Raw genomic sequence first — 25,589 nt, 5'->3', positions numbered from 1 at the left:
CCATGAAGCTGAGGGGTTAACTAGTGTTATAATGTGTGTAGTTTAGCCATGGAAACCTACTGGGTGACCTTGGGCAAGTCATACTCTTTTAGTTTCAGAGAATGACAATGGCAAACCCCCTCTGATGAAACCTGCCAAGAAAACATCATGATAGATTTGTCTTAGGCAGGTCATCATCAGTCAGAAATGTCTTGAAGGCAAACAACAACAACAACAACAACAACAACAAAGCGTGCTAGGAAACCATTGTTTCTGTTCAATCCAATGCTGATGGACTGCAGTTTACTGATAAACTCAAGTTCTGGCTGTTTCTCTTTCCAGCTTCCTTTGCAGTCTTTTTGTTCAAGGATTATAGCTCTCAGAATCCCTCAACCTGGCTAGCTGGGGATTGTGGGAGTTGTAGCCTTCTGCACAAGGTCACGTAGTAAGCAACTAAGTAAAGGACAAATCAGTAAACAATAAATGACAGAACAGTGCTTTAGTATTTATCAGAAGCATCAAACTGAAAAAGTATACAGTACTTGCCAAAAAAAAAAAAACCCACTAAAGGGAGCTCATTTGACTTTAAAGACAGGAAAAGTCCAGAGGTATTGCCAAAATATTGGATTCCTGTTATGAATGAAACAAATCAGAATCAAGCATGAGGGATGTGATAGAGTAATTAAATCAATAAAGATGCCCAACTTCATAATCAAAATCATTGCAGTTTTTGTTTAACTATGGAAGGAATGTCATATTGGGGATGGAGCAAGCTTGTTTTCTGCTGCTCCAGAGAACAGGAAATGGATGCAAGCTACAGGAAAAGAGATTCCACCTAAACATTTGCCCATTTCTTCTTGTATCATTATGTATATGTGCATGCACGGAGTTAGTGTGGTGTAATAGTTAAGATGTTGATCTGGAATTTGGAAGATCCAGATTCAAGTTTCCATAAAATTTACTAGGTGTCCTGGCTGATCACTCTTTCTCAGCCACACCTATCTCATAACGTTGTTGTGAAAATAAAGGTGGGGAGGGATATGTCTGCTGCCTTGAACTCACTGGAGGATGGATAGGATATAAATGCAGCAATCACCTAATAAATATATGCTTATAGGAACACACACATACCGCTGCCAACTCAGGATGTTTTAAACTCTCAGTTTTATCATCCAATGACTGAAGCCCTGTGCAGACATTAAATGGAGACATACAGAAGATAAGAAGGAGGAGAATCAGAATCTTATCAGCTGTCCATTGCATTTGCAGATTGCCCAGAAGACTGAAGAACAGCCTATATATCTACACTCTCTCAGTGAAATCACAACTCTGTGGAAGGCAGAGTCACAAATTAGAGAAATAAAGTCTATGTGAATCCATGTTTGTACATATGTTGTCGGGCCCACTAACCCAGGTATAAGGATAGGTCAACCAATCCTAGACAGAGTCACACTCCCCTTAAAGGACTGTGTTAGTAGTCTGGAAGTACTCCTAGACTCATCGCTTCAGATGTCAGACCAGATAAATGCAACAGTCAGGAGTGCCTGCTATCACCTTCGGCTGATATATCAACTGCATTCTTTCCTAGAACAGAGGGACCTAGACCACACAACTTGATTTCTGTAATGTGTTCTACATGAGGCTACTGCTGTGCCTAGTCCGGAAAGTCCAGCAAGTCCAAAATATGGCAGCCAGAGTGGTCACTGGAACAGCTAGAGGTGACCACATTACTCCTATTTTTAAATCTCTTCACTGGTTGCCTATTAGTTTCCGGGCACAGTACAAAGTGTTGGTTGTGACCTTTAAAGCCCTACATGGCTTGGGTCCAACTGATCTGTGGGATCACCTCCTTCCATATAATCCACTCCACACACTTAGTTCTTTGGGAAAAACCTTCTTCAACCAATAAAGGCCAGGTTGACGGTGGTCATCCAGAGGGCCTTCTCATCAGCTGCTCTCAAATTATGGAGTGGCCTGTCAGAAGAGCTCCGGAAAATTACCAATCTTGACAGCTTTAACAGGGCTGTCCAGACAGATCTCCTCCGACAAGCCTTCCCTGAATAATTCACCTGGTCTCCCATGGAAACGGACTATCATAGAGAACACCCAAATTGCCCATCCCCGTGCCTCTGACTGGTTTGATGGTTATCTGTTTTAGTTGTTTTGATTGTTCATGTTATTTTATTATAGTGAAATTGCAGTGGGGGGGGGGGAGAATTGAGGGAATGTATTTTCATATATGTTGTATTTATATTGCATTTTATCCATTATTGTAAGCCACTTAGGTCCTGCGGGAGAGGCAGCATATAAATAAAAAAATATTATTTATTATTTATTATGTAAGCTGTGTTCAGGATCTAGGAATAAAAATAATGAACACATTCTTCATTCCATTTCATACATGTTTACCGAACAACAACACAGACTCTGGTGATTTTCTTTACTTGTGAAACTCACATAACACACATGAGCTTTCATCTCACTTCAAAAACAAGGGACATATATTAGTGCTGAACTCCATATTCGTTAAGATCATATGACACTACCCTTCATAGATTTTCTGAGTCTATGATTTAAAGCAGGGGTGGCAATCATGAGTCCCTTCAAATGTTTTTGTATCTCCAATGGCTATCAAAGCAAGGGCTGCTGATTTCAGGTGGGAAGGCAGGGGGTCACACAAATGTGAATAGTCCTCCTTCCCATGAACAGGAGAATTAGACATACAAATTAATGAAATATATACAAATAGATAGGTGTGTAAAGTAAGAGTGACCAAAGAGGAATCTTTAGAAAGTATTTGTAGGTGCAGAAGGGTTAAACATCCCTCCTGATTTCACCTTCCATAAATCATATACTGTAAACAACTGCTTGGAGCAAGCAGTTAACAAATCACCTGGTCATACTGACCACATAAAAGAAACAGGTGGCTCACAGAAAGGCCAGAGTATATTTCACTTTCTAATGAAAAAATACAGCCAGCCTCTACACCAAGAAGAGGCAATGTGTGGCCCTTCAGATACTGTTAGACTACAACTCCCATCATTGCTAGCTAGTACAGCCAATGCTGTGGGAGGATGGGAGTTGTAGTACCAAAAAAGATCTAGCCACAGAGTGCCCATTCTGATCTACAGGTTGAGTACCCCTTATCTGGAACTTTCAAATCCAAAATGAGGCAATATTGTTGTTATTTGCCCTCATGTGGACTTTGATTTATGGCAACTTTATAAATGGAAGACATCCAAGAGTCCCAGTCATCAATAGTCTTGCAAACTCAGAGCAATGGCTTCCTTATCTATTTCAATCAACCGGCAGTGTTTTCTTCATCTTATAATGCAGATAATACTAGGAATTCCCTGGTCTACCAGAAAGCCATTACTGCCAGACAGAGTAGACCATACCAGGCTACATGGATCAATGAGCTGACTCAGTATAAGGCAGCTTTCCCTGTTCCTAACACCTGCAACTCCCCTTTCATAAACTACTACCTTTTGGAAACCACTTCTAAAGAAATAACCAATGCAAAGAAATCTCTTCAGAGACAAAGGCTTTTCAATGATGAAAACACACCTTTACTGGTACTATTTCAGAGAAAGTACTTTCCAGATTAATGGAAATAATCCAAGAGAACTGGTCCCGACTCTGTTTATTTGCATCATTTAATGCCATTAACAACAACAAGAAGATCTGAAGATGTCAACCATCTGCTCCAAACAGCTGATGCTATCAGAAAAAAAAACAACAGACTTAGGAAACTCCCTCCCAAAGGACCTTTCACACTACCCAGCTATAATGCTATGACGCCACTTCAACTGTCATGGCTGCATCCTATGGAATCCTGGGAGCTGCCATTTAAGAAGGGACATTTACAATTCTCAGCCAGATGGCTCTAGTGCTTTTGTTGTTAACTGCCTACAAGTCTACTTCAACCCATGGTGACCCTATGAATGAGAGACATCTAAGTCAGTCTAACATCAGCTGTTCTGCTCAGCTCCTGCAGATTCATGGCTGTGGTTCCTTTGATAGAGTCTGTCCATCTAGAATGTGGTCTTCCTCTCTTACAATTGCCCTCCACTTTCCCAAGCATTATAGTCTTTTCTAGTGAGTCCTTTCCTCTCCTAATATGGCCAAAATACGACAACCTGTTTAGCCATCTGTGCTTCCAAGGAAAGTTCAACCCTGATCTGCTCCAAGACACCCCCATCCACTAGTCTTTTTAGTAGTGTTCTCTCAGAGCTTCCATCTCCAGCACCACAACTCAAAGGAGTTGAGTGTCTTCTGATCAGCTTTATTTGCTGTCCAGCTCCCACAACCATTGCTGCTGTTGTTGTGCACCTTTGTGTCATTTCCGACTTATGGAGACCCTCAAATGGGGCTGTCTTGGCAAGTTTCTTCAGAAGGGTGTTGTCATTGCCATCCTCTGAGAGAGTGTGAGTTGCCCAGGGTCACCCAGTGCATGGCCAAGGTGTGATTTGAACCCTGGTCTGAGAAGCTGTAGTCCAACCACTGTGCCACGCTAGTTTACCAAACTACAAAGGTGACTGCCAGTGTGGTGTAGTGGTTGGACTATGACTCTCTTCTACTGTGGAATCATAATGCTACAACTGTGGGACGTCTACTGTTTCGCTACCTGTGCAACAACCACCACAACACAGAGACAGTGGCAAGCCAGCTAAGGAACTGGGTGCTTTCAGGATTCCTCTACTGCATTTTCTTACTGGGCAGTGTATATAGGGACTAAATATTCCTGGTATCAGCAGTGCTGCTCCCATCCCTTTGTATTTCCGTGGACCATTTGTATACGTGGGGGTCAGTTTTGGACCCCCCCCCAACATATGGGCAAAAACTGCAGGACCTCAAGTCCCGTTGTTTGCTATGGCATGTGCACCACACGCACCATTTTAATACCTGAGGTTTGCTGCCCACGTGAGCTTGAGTCTGTGGATGGCAAGCCCATGTATGGGGCAGTGCACTGTATTTCCTCCTTCCTTCTCCCAGACCAACTTCTCCGCAGCCCAGCTTGGTGGCACAGCGGTCAAATGCCTGCACTGCAAGGTTGTGAGTTCATCCCCAGCCAGGGGCTCAGGGATCACTCAGCCTGGCACCTTTCTGTAGGTGGCTAAAATGAGTCCCCAGCTGGTGGGGGGCAAGGAGCTTAGACATTGTAAACCGCCTTAGGGAGTGCTGAAGGGCACTGGCAAGGGGTATGGAAATAGGCTTGCTGCTGTTGCTCTTGCCTCAGTTTGGGCGTGCCACAGACACACAAACACACACACACAATGGCGTCAGGCTCAACCTGTCAGCTCCTCTTCCCTCCTCCGTTGCCAATGCCGCCTCAGCCCCAAAACATCACCATTTCCCCCCATAAAATCCCCGAGGAGACCCAAAAGAAGGCCTTTCTCTGCCTCAGGGCTCTCCACAGGGGTTTATCTTCCCCCTCCCCAAACCCTCCAAGGCGCCAAGGCCAGGATCTGAGAGAGAGAAAAGAAGGAGGCAACCCCCAAAGGCCTCACAAAGCAAAGGGAGGAAAGAAGAGGGAAAGGAAGCAGCCCCAAGCCTCCCCCAAAACACCCCCCGCCCTTTCTTCTTTTGTATTCGAGCGGAGGGGCCCCGCCAAGGCCGAGGAAAGCCATGGGGAACCCAGGAGGGAGGGAAAGAAAGGGGCGGGAAGAACCCCCTCAGGGCTGCCCCGCTTCTCCTCTGCTTGGGATGGAGCCCTAGAAAGGTCCAGAGAGCAAGGCCAGGAGAAGAGCCCTGCCCGAGAGGACCAGGCGCCGCAAAAGGGAGGACCTTCAAGGAAGGCAAACACCCGTCCATCCAGATATACATATATGTGCCTGTGTTTGCTTTCCTTGAAGGCCCTCCTATATGTGTGTGTGTGTATATATATATATATATATATATGATGAAGAACCTTCAAGGAAAGCTTATATATATCTATCTATATTAATGGCGGTGCCTTCAAGGAAAGCAAACAACACAATAGATAGATAGATAGATAGATAGATAGATAGATAGATGGAGGACGTGACCCGAGCTCCAAGGCTCATCCTCCTTAGCCCTGTCAATCCCTGCCCTCCCGATGAGAAGACATTTTGAAATGCCTCTTCCTAAAGGCTCCTGCCGGGAGAAGGGCGGCCTTATTATTACAATGATGACACAAAGGAAGAAGGCTGCAATGGAGGACGCGTCCGGGCCAAAGGAGGGCCTGCGATGCCTCCGGCCCCAGAGGCGCTCGAGAAGGACGGAGGGAGGGAGAAGGCCCTAGGCGTCCCCCTCCTTCCCTGCCTGGCTGCCTGGCTTACCCTCCTCGGTGTTTGTTGTCCATGCGCTTCTTCTGCCTGACCGGCTGCAAGGGGATGTTGTCGGTCATGGCTGCGGCCGACGCTTCCTCCTCCTCCTCCTCCTCCTCCTCCTCCCAGGCCAGCCCAGTCCGGCTCCCGGGGCTGGGGCTGGGGCTGGGACTGCTGGCCCTTCTCCGCCCCTCGGATGACAGAGGCAGCCGCGCAGGTAAGGCGGCGGAGAAGGAAGGAAGGGCGGGCGGGCGCCTTCTGGGGCGGCGTTGAGGCTCGGCCTCCCTCCCTCCCTCCGCCTCTCGGGCCTTTGGGGGGCTTCTTCCCTCTCAGCCCAGCCTAGACTCCAGGTTTGGTCCTCCTTTCCCAGCAGGACACCTCCTCCATTGCAGCCTCTGTCCAGGAGGCATTTCACATGATTGACCAAAAGGCTGCGTCCCCACTGCAGGAATAATCCAGTTTGACACCACTTTAACTCCCACAACTCCATGCTATGGAATTCTGGGAACTGGAGTTTGTTGGAGCACCAAGAGTCCTATCCACACGGCTGAAATAATCAGTCTTGACACCACTTTAACTGCCACGGCTCCATGCTAGGGGATTCTGGGCATTGTAGTTTGTTGGAGCACCAGGTGTCCTAACCACAAAGGAGGACAAGGCACCGCCACCAAAAAAAAGGACCTTCAAGAAAAATGGGGAATATGACTACATATAAATCTCAGAACACTCATTTAAATGTAAATGCATGCTTCGTAGGCTGCGTCCTCACTGCAGAAATAATCTGGGTTGGTGACGCTTTAACAGCCATTGTTTATTGATTTCCCCCCCAAAGGTTTCTATCCCACCTTTCTCCCACAATGGGATTCAATGCTATGAAATGCTGGGAATTATGGTTTGTTGGGGCACCCCAGAACTCTGACACAGAAGGCTAAACATGACACAACTACAATTCCCAGAATCCCAGAGCATTAGCCATGGCGGTTAAAGCGGTGTCAAACCAGATTGTTTCCGCAGTGAGGCTGCAACCTATGAAGCATGCATTTACATTTCTGTCAGTGTTTTGGGCTTTTATCTGGTCATGTCCTCCCTTTTATTCTTGAAGGGCCTCCATTTTTGCGGTGCCTTGTGGTCTTTTGTGGTGAGGACATCTGGTGACCCTTGCCCTGTCTGCTCTGGCCCAGCTCAGGCAAAAGGCTTGGCTCATACCTTCCCTTCATTTCTTCCCGCCATCACTACCCAACTTTCCTAGACTTAACTCTACTTCTTCAGATGCATTGGTGGAGTAGAAAGCCAAGGGCTGATCCTCAGTATGCCACTGGTGTGTGACAATGTCAGTTCAAAATCCTTTGTGTATGGAAATGAAGTGGCAAGTCCAGTTTGTGACCAAAAGCATTGGAAATCAGCCTTTGTGTATGGAAACAATGTGGTGAGAGTACAGCTTGACACCATTTTTAAGTGGTGTAGCTCCATCTGATGGTACCCTGATATTGGTAGTTTTGCAAGGACTTTCTTTAGTGTGAAGGCTTTCATGGCCGGCATCCATAGTCTTTTTGTGAGTTTTTCGGACTATGTGGCCATGTTCTAGAAGAGTTTATTCCCGATATTTCGCCAACATCTGTGTCTGGCATCTTCAGAGAAATTTCTTTAGAGTTCTTTGCCAAAGAGCGCTGCCGGAGTCTAGCAAAACTAGCAATCCCAGGATTCTGTAGGATGGAGCCATGGCAGTGCACTGCAGGAATAATTCAGTTTGATAATGCTTTAACTGACCTGGCTCCATGCCATGAAATTTTAGGAATGGTAGTTTAGTGAGGCATTCAGCCTTCTGTGTCAGAGCGTTCTGGGGCCACAACAAACTACATTTCCATAGCATGGAGCCATGGCAGTTAAAGCAGTCTCAAACTGGATTATTTCTGCAGTGCGCATGCAGCCTAACCACATTATTTCTACAATGTAGATGCATCCCCGAGGCGTTGAGACAACCCTGTGGCAAAGGCAAATCCATTTTCAGATCCTTTTCTGGTGCTCACATTTTTGTGACAATGGTCTTTTCCTGAAGGTAACATTACATTCAAGGATGTAGCTATGGGGAGAGGCAAAATGAGATCATAGGCTGCATCCACACTGCAGAAATAATCTGGTTTGACCCCACTTTAACTGCCATGGCTCAGTGCTATGTAATTCTGGGAACTGTAGTTTGTTGTGGCACTTGAGTCCAAAATAGTTGAAACCATTGCTGGGGATGAGATGCAATGACTTGTCCACGTTCATGCAGTGGATTTCTATGGCTGAGACCCTGGTCTTTCAGAGTCCAGTACTCAAACCACTATACCACATTTGCATTCCCATGCCTATCTTGAATGCCCTTTGCCTAAGAGACCTTCAGTGTGCCCCTTACCTAAGTAAGTCCATCTCCTCCTCAGTATTGTCTCACTGCTGCCAATTGGTTTGTCCTCTTTATTTGAACCCAAATATTGATTTATTTACTTTACTTATATGCCAGTATTCAGGTCACAAAGAGGAAGATGCAAGGTGTGTAGTATCTATCAATCCTTTCTTCTACCCATGCTTACTTGCTTAGAGGACCAGGAGAACAGACAAGTGGAAGGGGAAGGAACAGCATGGCTGTGGTACACTAGGAATTGGCAATGCCTCCCTGTTAGTAGGGTGCAGGCCTCAGCAGGTGCTAACCATGCAGTGTGGACCATGGCATTAGAAGCTGCTTTGATAATACAACTTCACTGTTACACCAGCTCTGCTGGCTACCAGTCGGTTTCTGGGCATACAGTAATTCAAGGTCCTGGTGAAAGCTTTATACAACTTAGGTTATTTCTTCCATATGAGCCCGCTCGTGCCTTGAGATCTTCAGGAGAGGCCCATCCTTCTTTCCCACTACCCTCACAGGTACATCTAGTGGGAACGTGGGACAGGACCTTCTTGGTAGCTGCTCCCAGGCTCTGGAACTCCTTTCCTAGAGAGGCTAGAATGGCATCCTCTGTGGTACCCTTCCAGTGGCAGAGAAAGACATTTTGTTTTGACAGATGCTTGGAAAATGCTCATCAGGAAACAGCTTTTCTTAATATGCTGTATTGCCTGTGTTTGTTGATTAATCCATACATTTTTAACTTATTTTTTTTCTATTTATAGTTTAATTATATTTTAACTTTTGTATATTTTAATTACGTAGGGTTTTATTTATGCAGCAGTGTCTTTTGAGTCTTTGGGATTAAACAGACAGGCAAAAGAAAGTGGCTCCCAGCCACTTTGAAGGTGGGCCGTTTAGATGATGCCCGAGATGAAAGCGTGTAGAAAACGAAATGAAGCTGTGCTCCAGGGCTAAAAACTGGAGCAAAAGGAATCTGGGATACTCTGACTCAAGGCAGAAAATGTGCATTTTCACTCCAGCGTATAAACAGTCTTGCGCTAGTGAGGGGCTGTAGCAAAGCAAAAACATGATATCCAATAATGCAATGGATATAATTACAGCACACACAAACCAGACAATCCAACAGGGGGTCATGGGATGAGGGGGTGTAAAAGGAGTCTCCATGGGCACACCAGTGCATTGTACAGACAGTGCATTGCAATGTGACTGATTCATCATATCAATCCAGTAGACTGGCATATGGGTGGGAAGTAACTGAAGGTCGCTGGTGGTGTGTTGATGTGATGGCGCACATGTATGGTGGGCAGATGGCCCAAAAAAATCACTTGGTGCAGCTTGACACATAGTGCAGACAGTTCATGGGTGTTCGGTCCACCTTGGGAATGGACCGTGTAGACAGCGAGGTTTCAGCATGCTTTTGGAAAATGCAGGATTGAGCGCTTTTCCCCTCCAGCCCTTTGACTGGGAAAAGGGTGGGAAATGTATAGAAAGATAACTAGGCAGACAGATATGCATGCCCAGAGCAAATAGTCCTTGAAATCCCTTCTTTCATTCATTGAACGGGTTCTGCATCCTCCTACCTCTCTCTTTAGTTAAAGCAACTATCTCCCCATTGGTTCCTGACATTCCTCACCTGCCTGTTCCTGTCAGTGCCCAATGGTTTTCCTCAGAGAGCTGGATATAAAATGGCTTAAATGCTATCTTTCCTTTCCTTGGACTAATCTCTGTGAGTGAAGTGATCTGATAGCTTTTACTGGACTCATTTGGCTGTTACCATGCTCTACAATATACTTAGTGTAATGATTAATGCAACCCTGCTCTTAGTTCTGTAGTCGCGGTAAGGTAAATCTGGTTCACAGATGACTTGAATAAGGGAGAAGAGTTATAGGCAGGGATAATACTTTTTCCTCAATGTGACTGGTGACTTTAGAAGTGAAACTGATTATTAAGAATATGGGACTAGGACTATAGAGCTGAAGAGAAGAAAGAAGGTTGCCCCACAATCACATACAGAAGGCCCTTGGTATCTGTGGGGTTTGGTTTCAGGACTCCTGTGCATACCAAAGTGTGTAGATGCTGAATTCCCATTATACACAAAGCTGTAGTGAAATGGTGTCTCTCATATAAAATGGGAAAATCAAATTTTGCTTTTTGGGTTTTTTAAAAATATTTTCAAACCATGCATAGTGAATATTTTCTGAATCCATGGACACAGAGGGCCAACTGTAGTTTCTAGAGTCAGAATAATCCAAGAGCCATAAGATGGGACAGCATTTAACACATTCAAATTCTCTCAAAGTGGAGTTGAAGAGGTCTTCTTGGTTGCAAAGAACTAAACACGATTACAGATTTTCAGCTCCTTTGGTACAATAAAAGGAGCAGAAACTTATGAAGGTTATAGTCTACCAGATTTCAGCTACTTAAATCAACATGTGGAGACATCTAGCACCTTTGAAACTAACTGAAAGAAAGAAGCTGGCAGCATGAGCTTTCATTGTCTTAAATCTCCTTCCTCAGATGTATTTGGTCTATAGAAGCTCAATCTGCCAACTTCTTTCTTTCAGTTAGTCTCAAGGGTGCTACAAGATCTCTCTACATACTGATTCTACAGACTAGCATGGCTATATCATTGAATTCTACCATTTAAATCAAGATCAATTAGATTTATTACTGTGTCTTTCCACTTACAGCAGATAACTGTATACTGTGCTCCTCCTAAGAACAATGACAAACAAAACCACAGTGTTATGTGCTCAGGAACATGTCCAAACCAGCCCAAATTTGTTAATTTCTGTAAAATGACATTGATTTATGACAATCCAATGAATGAGAGACCTTCAAGTCAGCCTGTTATCAGCAGCCCTGCTCAAGTCTTCCAAACTAAGGGCAATGGTTTCCCTTACTGAGTCTGTCTACCTGTGGTCTTCCTCTTTTCCTATTATTAGCATACTCTACACCTCTCCTGCTGGAATATGGGGTTTCATATTTTCATAACTAGTGGCAAGCACGTTTTAAAAGGTCACAATGACCTTTGAAACATATTGGCCTGAAGACACGTGGATGACCTAGATAGCACTAAATAAAGTTTAAATGGGTTTGCTGATTATTTCATCCTCTCCCAGACTTCCTCATATTCTCTTGCAGTCGGGACTGAGCAGTTCCATTTCAGAGCACATAAAGACCAAAATGTCCCTATGTACCTTTCCCATCCATCCATCCATCCATCCATGAGTTGTCTCAAATCTTATCAGTATTTTCTTACTCTGAAGTTAAATCCTTCAGTCATTCCGGAATCCTATTGCCCTTTCCATGGGAAGACCATTAGGTCTGTGTTAAACTGCAAGATAACCCCAAGTACCCCTCAGGGTGCAAATGCTGATTCAAATATCTGCCCTAGACATAGCCAACTCACATACAGTTTGCGCACAGCTGCTGACTGTTGCTTACAGTTTGTCCATGTGTGCAGAGAACGTCCCCCTCTCTGTGTTGCCCTCAGAAACTGTCTGAGCCACTGTCTGCTTACCATGGAAACTTCACTTCCAGAGCAATAATTATCACCGCTCTAACTCCCATTTTCTTGCTATCCAGCCCTTCACACCTTTCCTTTACTGTTTGCCATGTGTGGTTCTTATAGTTGTATTAGTTTTTTGTGTGCATGTGCAACTTTTCACATTTCTAAATAAAACTTTTATTATAACTGGAGTCTCTCATTAGTTAGTACGGGTAAACATAGGTGGAAAAGATCCCTGAAATTACTCAACCTCACACAGGCCTCCTGTTGAACCAATATCCCCCCCCCCCAAAAAAAAAATGCCAGAGAGATGCTGTCATTGTTAGCGAGGACCCCAGGTCCCCCCACTTTTGGGGTACCACTACTGCCTTCAACCTTACCAATCATTATTACCTTTTCTAGGATGTCATATCTTCTCATGAGCCCTGGTGGTGCAGTGGTTAAATGCCTGTACTGCAGCCATTCACTCGAAACCACAAGGTTGCGAGTTCAAGACCAGCAAAAGGGCCCAAGCTCGACTCAGGCTTGCATCCTTCCGAGGCCGCTAAAATGAGTACCCAGACTGTTGGGGGCAAATTAGCTTACTTGCTAATTAGCTTACTTGCTGTTCACCACTACGATCTTTGGAATAGCGGTATATAAATAAAACAAATTATTATTAATTATTATTATTTATTATGTCTGATGTATGACAGTTCCAGTTTCATCATCTTGGCTTCCAAGGAGAATTTAGGTTTGATTTGTTGTTAGCTCTACTTATTTCTTTTTCCTTTTTTTTTTTTAACTGTCCATCATATCTGCAGAACTCTCCTCCAGCTCCACATTTCAAATGAGTTGGTTCTCTTCCTATCAACTTTCTTCACAGTTTACACAATCATACATAGAAACTGATTGTATGGACAATCCTGATTTTGATATTCAGTGTTATACCACTGTGACACTACCTTTATGTGTTGGTGAGATTGTGTGGTCCTGAGGCAAGAAATTATGCTGATGATAGCACTGCTGATGGTCAACTCTCCCATATCAGACAGGCCTTTGCTAAGAAGACAGACTAAATGTGCCAAACATCTACTGGGCAGCAGCAGTTAGTCATGAGGGTGACATGACAGAGTATCTCTCAAAGACAATAGCTATTACGATATATCTAACACTTGTTAGTACTACACAGGAGGTACCAGCAAACTACTTTTTACCATGAAAATCCTATGATGAGACAATAATCTAAAATACACTTTCAAATACTTCTTACATTTCTGTCCCCCTTTTCTTCCAAGTTCAAGGTGAAGGCAGAATATGTGGGCTTCCTTTTCTTTTTATCCTAACAATCACTCTGTAATGTAGGTTGGATTGAAAGACAGTCACTGTCTCAAGGTAATCCAATATGTCAACATAGCTCTCCTTGCTGTTAATCCTATACTGTAAACACAGCACCACAAAAAATATTGCAGAGTACAAAATATTGTACCCTGGTTGTACAATTACCTCCCCTGGGAGACTTCTCTCCACCTTTGAAGTTAGGACATCAGAGAGAGTGGGGGCATGTATATTCTCACTGAGACTATAAGCGGGTGGAAGGATGGGTGGAAATCTAATATAAGATCTGTAGCCAAGAAATCAGAAGAAGACATGGACTTGCAAAGGCAACTATGAGGGAATTAGATCCACAAGTGTAAAGATATATACTGGTAATTACACATCAAAGTCAGGATTGTCCATGCCATATTTGTCATTTTTGTGTATGACTGTTGGATAGTGAATAAAACTGAGAGGAAGAAAATAAATTCATTTGAAATGTGGTGCTGAAGGAGAGTTCTACAGATATAATAGACTACTTCAAAAGGCAAAGGGCAAATGAATAGGTTTTATGCTAGACATCAGGATGACTAAACTGAGGCTGTCATACTTTGGACAGATCATGAGACAATGTGACTCACTAGGAAAGAGGATAATGTTCAGCAAAGAGGAAGACTGCATTACAGGTGGATTAACTCAATTAGGGAAGCCATGGCCCTGAATTTGCAAGACTTGAGTAGGGCAATTGATGACCAGGGATCTTGGAAGTCTCTTGGGGCTTTAGAGTATAAGACTCTGTCACAAATTTTGCATTCAGGAAAAACATGAGTATGATTTTACAATTTTGCTATATGCAGATATCATAAATTGGACTTCATACTATATTTTTTCAATCTCTCTTTTTTCATAAAAGGGCTGCACATCCTTGAAGATAAACAATGAAATTAGTATAGAAGCAGTAGATTACTAAGTGGGAATGGGCAAATACATTTGATCAAAGAACAAGTGCTTCACAGCCCACCCTCACCCACCCACCCCCTACAAGAAGCTGGAGGGTGGGCAGAGGAATAAAAGCTGGAGTGAGAGCTATAATAGGAGAAGATCACTGTCCTGTCTCTTCAGATTAGTTTGATCTCACAGTGCTTGAATGGAAGACCTGAATGTATAAGAGTCCACTTCCAAAGACAAAGAAGTTGACCATCCGTGGGCTGAATGGCGACAGCAGTTTAGCCAGTAAATGGACTGTATTGATCTGATGGGCAAGGAATAGAATCTTATCATTCCCACAATTCTTTGAATTTTGGATTAGGCACCAAAGTATGATAAGATTAATTTTATGTCAATACTGAACAGTGGAGGCTATTGGTTTCCATATCAGTAGGATAGTTAATCTGTTGTGGGTTTTAGTATGAAATTTAAAGAAGCTATCAAAAGTGCTGAAATCTCTCCCTGAAATAGTTTCAGTTCTGTGGTCAGTTCCTTTGAAGTCAAGACCCAAACCCAGAAGGGCTCCACTGCCCCACTAACATGGAAACAACCAGACACTACTGGATCACTAATGAGGCAATATAGCCTTGATTTATGTGACAGAATGACATGGTAAAACCCCAAGGCCATCAAGTTGGTTGTTTTACATCTAGATGCAGTGCAATTCTTGAAAGACTTTTTTCCATGCTAAACAAATCACACACACACACACCTCCCTGCAAGTAAAATATTAGCACATGAGAGAAAGGGAATACTGTATAACCAATAGTTTAGAGCTTGAGGGGAGGTTATTTTCTTATGAACAACAGGATTCCTCTACCCACTTTCTGATATAATACAATTAGTTCTGTCATCTCAGAATTCTGCTATCTCATTCCCACCCTTTTCTGGTGAATGGAAGTAAACTAGGGCACACATGTCTGGTTTATCAAGCCATTACACAGGCCTCATGTCTAGGTTACTACCTGACTATTCCCTGCTCCCTCCAAAGGCACTACATCTCACAGCAGTCTGTTTCACAGATTGCATTCAGTTCCCGAAGTTTTCTATGGAAAATGAAGGGAAAGCATCATCTTGTTCATAAACATGCTTTGCTGATTGTTTTCACTTTTTCCTACAGTCTGCTTAAGAAGTTTAAAACAGATACAAGAGCAAGCTGTTCTCATACATTAAGAGACAAAAGGCATTACATTTTTGTGCCGACAACACAAAATAGAAATGCTTCTTTTCATAACTCAAAAACAGTTGGATGGTTTTGGATGCCAAAGGTGGAATGATTAGTGAAACAAAAATATCATGCATGCCTCAAATCTACACATGATACATTTATCTTTTCTCTGTGTCTAAACTCTGACAAAAGACCATTGGAATTAATTGGCCAGTTAATTACTACCAGACTGCAATAGGCTGTTAACAACTGTATCTCCAATCTGCTGGGAGGGTTAGGATTTTTTTTTTTTTTTTTTTCTTCTCCCCCCCCCCCCCCCCCCCCACCCCCTTTTTGACAAGAGGGTGATAGCGGATATCCTTTAAACATACATTTAATGAAGGCCTTCATAAATCCATCATCACTTGCTAACAGAAAGTACAATAAAGCTTGCACTGCTACAGGCTTATGTTTGTAGAGAGATCTTGTAACATTTTTGAGACTAAATGGAAGAAAGAAATTGGCAGCATGAGCTTTCTTAGACTTCACTCCACTTCCTCAGATGCATTAGGCTTATGTGGTGAGGCTGTTTTGCATCCTGTTGTTGTTTTAGGTAGACTTTCTAAAATATGTATATAGCAAGAAGGCAAGAATTTGTGGAAGATAAATTAATATCAGTAAAAGTGAGAACATATACTGAATACTACAACAATATATTCGCTCAGATTTTGTTCATGTGTAGTCACATTTTGTCTTTGTGTCGGAGCTATAAAACATTATGAAAAATACAACTTAATGATATCAAGTGGGTGCCTATTAAAGGGAAGTTCTTTTTGGTGGTAGTATTGAGAGCCTTTATGGTACCAGATGACAATCTTATGTCCTGCAAATAGTGTTAGTGCTTTAGATGTTTGCACTACATCACTGTTGTCCTTGGCCATTAGTTTTACTTTGGTTTTATACTGATATGGTTTAAAAATGTTTCTGGTTTTCACATTATTGTATGATTTTAACCTCTAACCAGGAAGCTTTGTCTATTTGGCAGAACAAACATGTAAAAAAGCTATTCCTACAAGTTACTACATTCTTCCATATCACAGAAGAAAATTGGGACATGCTAGTCTCTACATCTATTTACTCCTGAAGACTTTATGTACTCTGCTGTATATGCCCTATTCATATGCTTTACAATAGCTTATCATTCACCAGTCTGAATGCAAAAATCTGTGTTTTTCATTTGGTTAAAGGCTGTGTAAGGTCCCAAGAAGAGGGAAACTAGTATCCATAGCCTCCCTCAACTCACCCCAACCAGCAATTCAACATAGCACAGAGAACAGGAAAACAATTTTAAGAGGGTCATATCTGGACAGAAAATGGTTAGCCCTCCCCACATGCTATATACACCATAACCCACAAAATAGTGATATCTTTATTTGCTAAGCAAAATGTCAAAAATCTAGAATTCAAAATGTGTTTCTGCATTTTGGTAGTCCAATAAAGGTGTTACATTACTGTGGATTTTGTTGTATTTTGCTCCATGGCCAACACAGATAGTGAATAGGTTTTCCCCCACATGCTATAACCTCCAGTCACCTCCATTGTTATAAGATTTGGGGGCTTCTTCAAAGCTAAATGCAATGTGGGGGTCATAGCAAGAGAAGGGTTCATATCCCCAACACACATCTCCCAACCATTCTCCCTGTGCCATATGGACTCCTCTACAGTTGTCCTATAATAGGCTAATTGTTCAAAATGTGCCTCAGTAGATGCACAGTGAATCCCTGTCTGTTTATGAAATGGTACCTTTGCCTTTATGAGCTTTCATGGACCCACCACATCAAGAAATAAACCCTCTGAAACCTGTCTTGTTGCTATGTGCATTCAAGTCAACTCTGACTTCTAGTGACCTCATGGTAGCATTCTCTTTGTAAGATATATTCAGAGGTTTGCAATTGCTATACTTGTAGGCTCAGAGCCATTATATCACACTATTTTAAATAAGGCACATCCACTCCTCCCCAAATGCCAAACATAGGTAGAAATTGGAAACTCCCTTTAGGTGATGGAGAGATAGTTCCTGATCCTGGTTAAGATGTACAACTGCAGCATGTAAAAGATGGAAGTGGAATTATTATATATGCCTAAAAGTTCCAGTGGAGCTGCCACAACAGGACCAACTGGGGAAGTTGTCTTTCTTCCACCTTAACACTATTCAATTATTTTTAGAGTTAAATCTGTTCTGTGAAATAGGCTGAGACTGCAATCCTGGACATTTTTATTTTAAAGTCAGTTTGACTTACTGAGGGCCAGCTCAAGATCTTTCTGTTACTTGAACCAAAGATGCAGAGAACCATCCACAATACAGCCCAATTGCCACTGAATATTACTTTGGTGGGACAGCATCCCCTGCTACACCTGAGTGTCAGGCAGCTAATAAAGCAGTAGTCCCCAAACTGTGCCCTTTAAGAGATTTTGGACTTCAGCTTCCAGAATCCCAGACTATTGGCCAACATGGCTGAGGCTTCTGGGAGATGAAGTCCAAAATCTCTTAAAGGGCACAGTGTGAGGACCATTGTTACAGAGCATAGAACAGGAAATGTGACCAGCACACATGTGTCCTCCATCATGTCACTGTTGCTGTCTCTCCCCAGCTGGGAACCGTCATCTGGGAGTTTCTTACTCTCCCCAATGAGATGTGCTTCATTTCTAAGTAAAAATATATAGGTTACTGCTGTTTCTGCTTGACTCTGATGAGAAGATCCAGAGCTTCACTTGGTCATGTGCTACATTGTGTAGCCACAGTCCTTCAGGCTAACCTACTCAGAAAGCAGAGGGGGAGACTAAGGAGAATTTCCAGAATTGTAGATGTCATTGCTCTCTTTATCAGTACCATAGATGGGGAATGAGACTTTCTCCATTTGCCAGACTACAGTAGCCACTAGTCCGAAATAAACTAGACCTATTGAATTAATAAGAATTACATAAGTGTTGACTTACTAAGTTCCCACTGATGCCATGGATCATTTCTACTTAAGGCTAACAATTAGACTTAGGCTTGCAATTTTTTAAAGGTAACAAGCAGGGTTTAATCCTTATTTCAAAATCATGGGAGGTTATTTACAGAGATTTTTAGCCATGGTTTGTACTTTTAAAATTGTATTAAAAACAGCATGTACTAATGTATTACTCAAAACAACAAGAATATATGGTAACACATTACTTTTTACAATAATGTTTCCAAGGTCTGTTCAGTCCTCTATGGACATTGCCAAATGCATTCATGAATTATAAAATGTGAAACACACCTGACAGCCAGTGCAATTTAGTGGGTTGAGTGTTAGACTAGAGATGGATCTGAACTGTAAATATAATGCAGTTTGACACCACTTTAAGTGTTTTAGCTCCATCCTTATGGTATTCTGGGATTTGTTGTTTTACATGTTATAGCATTCTCTGCCAAAGAGTGGTGGTGCCTCACAAAACTACAAATCCCAGGATTCTGTAGGATGGAGCCATGGCAGTTAAAGTGGTGTCAAACTGCATTTATTTCTACAGTGTAGATGCACCCTAAGGCTTTGGAAGTTTGAATTCCTGCTCAGCTATTGGAACCTATTTGGTGACCTTGGGCAGGTTTACACTCCCTCAGCCTCAGAGTAAAGCAATGGCAAACCTTTTCTGAACAAATCTTACCATGGGTTCCCTTAAGGTCACCATTAAGATTATCGAACCGGGGTTAAAACGTTCCCCGGTGCGTTCTAATGTGCACGCGCGGGGGCGTGCACAGAGCATGATGGGAACCCAATGGGGCCCCGAACACTATTTTACCACACAGCGGAACGCCGTCACCGGGCGTTCCCATTGCATTCCCATTGAGTTCCAGGGGACGCCATTTCTGGGAACTGTTTCAAAGCGTCCCCAGAAATGGCATCCCCTGGAACACAATGGGAACACGATGGGAATGTCCAGCAGTGTCAGCGGCGTTTCGCTGTGTGGTAAAATAGCAGTCTGGGCCCCATTGGGTTCCCATTACACTCCATGCGTGCCCCCACGCGTGCCTGTTAGATCGCACCGGGGGACGTTTTAACCCCAGTGCGATAATCTTCTAAGTCTTGAAGACACACAACAACAGAGATGCAGATATCATTCCCACACATTCCTGTGATATAAAGCAGGAATAACTGCAGGCAGCACTTCCCACCAACTGGTACATTCAATGACTAGTATAGAGAGTGCCTACTCGTGTACAGATGTACAGATGTGGTGTTCCTTTGCATTGCTGGTAGTAAGGAGTATCAGTGTCAACAGACGTGATCATGCTGCTGCTCCTTCTCTTTTGTAACATTGGTGAATGCATGCACACACATATTCTCTCTCTCAGTATGCATATTTCCTGTAAATTATAGGCTAAACAAAAATATGGTATATGGGCAATGTTTTACTACAATTCTCATCAGTGCTGCCCAGCACAGCCATTGGTAGGTTAGCAGAGGATGATTATATCCACAGTTTAACATCTAGAGCACAAGTGGAAATGTTATGACCCCAATCCCTAGGTTGTTGAACTGTGACTCTGAGCATTTCTCACCACTGGCCCTGTTGGCCAGAGAGCTACAATTTAACTTCATGGATAGTCGCATGGTGTTCTTACCTCTCATCTAGAGGGTTATTAGGATGTGGGTGGGACAGAGCACAGAAGACTAATTTATAAACATTCAGGCACGTTACAGACCACCTAAAAGTGGTGGTCTGCCGGCGCTGCTGGTTGCTCTGTGAGGGAGCCGCAGCAGCCAAACCGCGCGGCTCCCGCACAGAGCAAAAAAGAAGCCCCAAAATGGCGCTTCTTCCCACAGCGCAGTTATGATGCCGTGAGGCGCCAGTGGTGCACTCGCGACGTCATAAGCTCCGTGCGACGTGTGGACGCTATGCGTCCGGCACGTAATAATGGCGGCTCCTGTGTGTATAGGGCGCCGCCATTATTACACCCCCGTCACGTGCTAGGGGTGAGGCCGGTGTGGACGCTAGGTCCCTGGCCAACCCCTAGCACGTGATGGGGGCACCTCAAGAGCCCGTCTGTAATGGGCCCCAGTTTCCCAAAAGATGTGGATTTTCCATCATCTCAAAGCTAGAAAGATGGCTAAAAGGGGGTTGCAAAAAAAAAAAATGCTGTAAATTACATCATTTTCTTTGAAAGAAGTTTGAATAACTCATTTCATCTGTATAATTTAGGCACCTTGTAAAACTTTAGTAGCCTGTGCACCTATCTTCTAAACACAAAATATTATAATGCACCTTTTAAGCTGTACTAAAGCAACATATCATAAATGAAGGTTAAATGCATCCAGTGTGAAAAAGTCATCCCAGATTTATTCTCATATCATTAACAGAAAAGCAATAGTAGATAGTCTGGAAAAAAAATTCCCCCAAACCCAAACTACACAGAACTTTCTTTAAGTCCATACATTCACAATGCTGACATAACACTTGGGATGCACCATTGGCATGTTCCATGTAACAAGATCCACTTTACAGTGTAAACAGATTGTATTCTTACTTTACAAAGTCCAGCAGGAAAGGCACAACTTGGCAAAAATTGATCCTTAGCAAAATAAAACAAAATAAAAAAACCAACTGCTTGCACACACACACACACACACACACACACACACTACAGATGCAACAGTATTACACAAGCAAGGTGGGCTTAAAAAATTAAATCCACAGTTTCATGGGCCTTCCCATGAGCAAAGCTGGACTCTGAAGTGAGAGGGGGAAAGCCACATTTTATTCAAGTCCTTTTAATACTAAATACTTAGCTACATTTTCCAATGTAGCTTTATATCAAACACACTGGGAGATCCTGCAGCTATAAAGAAGAGAGGTGTAGGAGAGCAAACACAAAACAACCTCCCACACGCACACAAAAAATACACACAACATAACAAATTCATATATTCCTACCAGTATATCATGTTTTGGTTCAAATAGTGCACAGTAGCCTCTGCTTGGATCTCAAGTTCAATACAGTGGTTATTTTATAGAAAAATAGACACTCAGCACTACAAAAGAACAAAATAGTAATAACAATAACAATAATAATAATAATAATAATGAGGTAGATAACTTAAGAATCCAGAGGACCCTTCCAGTAACCTTCATACAATACAAATGCCATCAGGGTTTCATTTTGGTCACACACACCCCAATACAAACACACACAAAGTCCAAAAGAAAATGTAGACCCCTGTCAAAAATTTCTCATGAGCAAGCTCCATTGAAACGAATCAGATGCTCTGCACTAGAACATGGAGCTTCTACAGGTATACATCTGGGTGGGTTGTGGCCCAAATTTCTAAAGTGGAAATGTTAGAACAAAAGGAGACATTGCCCACAAAACACGTCCTTTCTTTTAAATAGCCAGCTGAGACAGACTTATCTCTTTAGGATGGGTGGAGAATGGCGAAGATAAATTTTACAAAAACCAAAAATGCACAAACAAAAGAAAGATTTCCTCTCACTAAGGGAAATGTTTCTAAAACACAATTTACCTGAGATTCCTGGCAGAAAAGCTTAAAAAAAAACCTCCCAAGGATTTGATTCCCTTTCAACAGTATATACAATATACCCTTCCCTGTGCTTTCTTGCTGCTTCCTGGTATGAAATCTCTTTTGACTTGCCACTCCTGTTCCTAAGTGTGTAGTGGGGGAAACTACTCTAGTGGAAACTCAGGATTCTGGTGCTGTTATTATGATGGTGCACCTGTAGCATTTTTCTATGTAGCATTTAAATAAGCAGCAGTCATCAATACCTGCTATTTATGATTGATCATGGGTAACAGAAAGCACCAGTTTAAAAACTCTAATTTTGCTTTTAAATGGCATTCTTCTGAATAAATCAGATTTACATCCAACAGGCATTATAGTGGTATTACATTCAAAACCATGGTTTTAAAAAACAAAACAAAATTAAACACCAAAAAACAAAACAAAGATACTACTCTAAAAGGGTGGCATTCTAGGATATTTACCCGCATAATTAGTTTCCACAATATCAGTCACTGATTCCAGGAGTGCCATGCCCCCTTGTCTCTCTTAATGACCAACAGGTTTGAGGCCACTCTGTACAAAGCCACAAATGGTTTTAACACAAGCAACAAAACAAAAACAAAAGAGGTAAATGTTATAAGCTTTGGAATTTCATGTTGCAAAATGTCTCAGGTTCTACAGATTAAAGTCACCCATATGAGAACTACTTTGCAAGACCCGCATCTTTCCAAAGACAGAAGAATCCTAAATTGGCCTTACTTTTGTTTTCTGCAAAGCAGGGGCATGATTGTAACTCTGGGCAACTCTTACAAAGATAACCATGGAATCATTTGCACGTCAATAGGAAAATAAGGATACTTGAGGTGTAATCTCTTAAAAATATATTTATATATATATATATGCTTCTATAGTGATTTTAAAAAAATCTCTTCTGCCTCCTCTTTCAAGTTTTCTTGGTTTTCAATTAACAGCAATTTTGTTCTCCTCCATAAAATGGGGAAACTGGTGTTTTGGCACATTGTCTGCAGCAGTGCTACTGGGCTTCTCCAACTCTGAGATAATGGCAGACTGGGAAACATCCATCTTGGAGCCTGTGGAAGAATTCATTGCCATACTGTTTGCTGGACCTCCCCCAATTGTAGTTGGGAGAGAAGGAATGCCTCCACTCTGGATCACAGAGATCTCATTGGTTTTCATAGCTAAGCCATTACTGAGCACTGCAGCATACTGGTTCCATGCTGTAGGATCGAGGTTGATTGATGGGGGTACAACATCCTTGGGAAATATCTCTGACACCTTTTTTGGATCACTGCTGAGCAGAGCCATGGGGTTATCAATGGAGAGTCTTCTTCCACGTCGAGCAGAGTTGTTCCACATATGGGTTCCAACATGGACCTGATAGAAGAACAGCATCAGAGTGAGGGAAATGGTGATTAATTTGATGAATTATACTGATTGTGCAACACATGACCAATAAAGCATAAGGGAACTATGGATAAAGTATTTAGATTTTGAATTCAAAGATCTCAAGTTCAAATACCTACTCAGAAACTTTAGCACAACTCCATCTGAAACTTTTCACAGTCTGTGGGGAAGAAATATCTTAAACCTATATTAACTCAGTTAACAAAGAAGCTTGTTTTTACACAATATTTTACAGAAGCCCAGCACCACTTTTCTTGTGTTCTATCTAGCTGGAAAACTTTTTGCAGCATTGGCAATGGGAAGATAAAGGAGGGCTGGAGAAAGACAGATTTACCATTCTGGTTTGCAGCAGTGTGTCCTCAGTGAAAACAAAATGCAATAAAACTTGACCTGGGAAATAATAGGATTCTACTCTAGGTAATCCTATTGTAGCTGTGTGTGCTTATGTACAACAGCAGTTGCTTCCAAAATCACTAGCACATATAATCAGCATGTGTGAAAAGCAAAACAAAACAAAAAGGGGAAACCAAATTAACCTGCTTCATCTAGGATATTGAAAACCATTGATATATAAGTTTAACCACCAAAAATGGAAGTAATAAAAAAAGTGGAGGCTGCTGAAAGATAAAATAATTATCTTAGGATGCATTTTGGAAGGAGCTTTCAAGTGGTCTCTAAAGGTTTTTATTTGTTCAAGCAGAAACAGTGTGATGTGGCAGCAAAAAAGGCCATTTCAATTTTAGGTTGCATCAGTAGAAGTATTGTGTCTAGATCAAGGGAAGTAATAGTGCCACTCTGTTCTGCTTTGGTCAGGCCCCACCTGGAATACTGTGTCCAATTCTGGGCACCACAATTCAAAAAACATGTTGAGAAACTGAAGTGTATCCAAAGAAGGATGACTAAAATGGTGAAGGGTCTGGAAACCATACCCTATAAGGAACGGTTTAGGTATGTTTAGCCTGGAAAAGAGAAGGTTAAGAGGTGATATGATAGCCCCATTTAAATATCTGAAGGGATGTCATATTAAGAGAACAATCTTGTTTTCTGCTGCTCCAGAGAACAGGACCCAGAACAATGATTCTACTTTAATATTAAGAGGAACTTCCTGACACTAAGTGCTGTTTGACAGTAGAACACACTCCCTTGGAGAGAGGTGGAGTCTCCTTCCCTGGAGGTCTTTAAACAGAAGCTGGATGGCCATCTGTCTGGGATCCTTTGATTGTGATTTCCTGCATGGCAGGAGGGTTGGACTGGATGCCCCTTGGGGTATCTTCCAACTCTATGATTATATGATTATATCATTCTAGGAATTACTTGAGCTGGCTGATTCAATTCAAATGAACAATTCATATTGCTCATTTTGAATAAAATATTTGCTAAGACTTGTTGAACTGCTCCCCCTTTTTGTGGTGTGGATGATGGGATAGAGGGCACGCTTCTGGAATCTGCAAATGACACCAAATTATGAGGCACAGCTAATACCCTAGAGGACAGGATCAAAATTCAAATGACCGTAATAGATGAAAGCTGGGCCAAAACTAACAAAATCAATTTCAACAGGGAGAACTGTAAGGCAGAAAAAATGAAATGACCAGATATAGGATGGGGGACACCTCACTTGGTGGCAGTACATGTGAAAGGGATCTAGGAGTCCTAGTAGACCACAAGTTAAACATAGATTAACAGTGTAACATGGCAGTTTAAAAAGGCAATGAGGTTCTACGCAACATCAATGGAAATATAGTGTCCAGATTGAGGGAAGTAATAGTTCCACTCTATTCTGCTTTGGAATACTATTTCCAGTTCTGGGCACTACAATTCAAAAAAGATGTTGACAACTCGTATAGCATGTCCAAAGGAGAGCGACTAAAATGGTGAAGGGTCTGGAAACCATATTCTATGAGGAACAATGGACCCAGAACAATGGATGCAAGCTACAGGAAAAGAGATTCCACCAAAACGCCCTGTTTAAATATTTGAAAGGATGTCATACTGAAGATAGAATAAGTTTAATTTCTGTAGCTCCAGA

The 25,589-nt window shown here is 42.3% G+C and overlaps 2 protein-coding genes across 2 annotated transcripts in view; both read right to left on the bottom strand.

The window, feature by feature from the left end:
• Window positions 1-6,539, bottom strand: part of ATP9A (ATPase phospholipid transporting 9A (putative)) — a 125,987-nt gene extending 119,448 nt beyond the window's left edge. Inside the window, exon 1 of the mRNA XM_042464011.1 lies at window positions 6,282-6,539. Within this exon, the coding sequence (XP_042319945.1) occupies window positions 6,282-6,349 (68 nt within the window). The 5' untranslated portion in view covers window positions 6,350-6,539. The remainder of the gene's footprint in view (window positions 1-6,281) is intronic.
• Window positions 6,540-20,954: 14,415 nt separating this feature from the next.
• Window positions 20,955-25,589, bottom strand: part of SALL4 (spalt like transcription factor 4) — a 37,274-nt gene continuing 32,639 nt past the window's right edge. Inside the window, exon 4 of the mRNA XM_042461314.1 lies at window positions 20,955-23,530. Within this exon, the coding sequence (XP_042317248.1) occupies window positions 23,096-23,530 (435 nt within the window). The 3' untranslated portion in view covers window positions 20,955-23,095. The remainder of the gene's footprint in view (window positions 23,531-25,589) is intronic.

Source organism: Sceloporus undulatus, chromosome 4 (genome assembly GCF_019175285.1).
Source record: "Sceloporus undulatus isolate JIND9_A2432 ecotype Alabama chromosome 4, SceUnd_v1.1, whole genome shotgun sequence".
NCBI classification, from domain to species: Eukaryota; Metazoa; Chordata; class Lepidosauria; order Squamata; family Phrynosomatidae; genus Sceloporus; species Sceloporus undulatus.
Note: the sequence above shows the minus strand (reverse complement) of the source record. Positions and strands in the feature narration are given on the sequence as shown.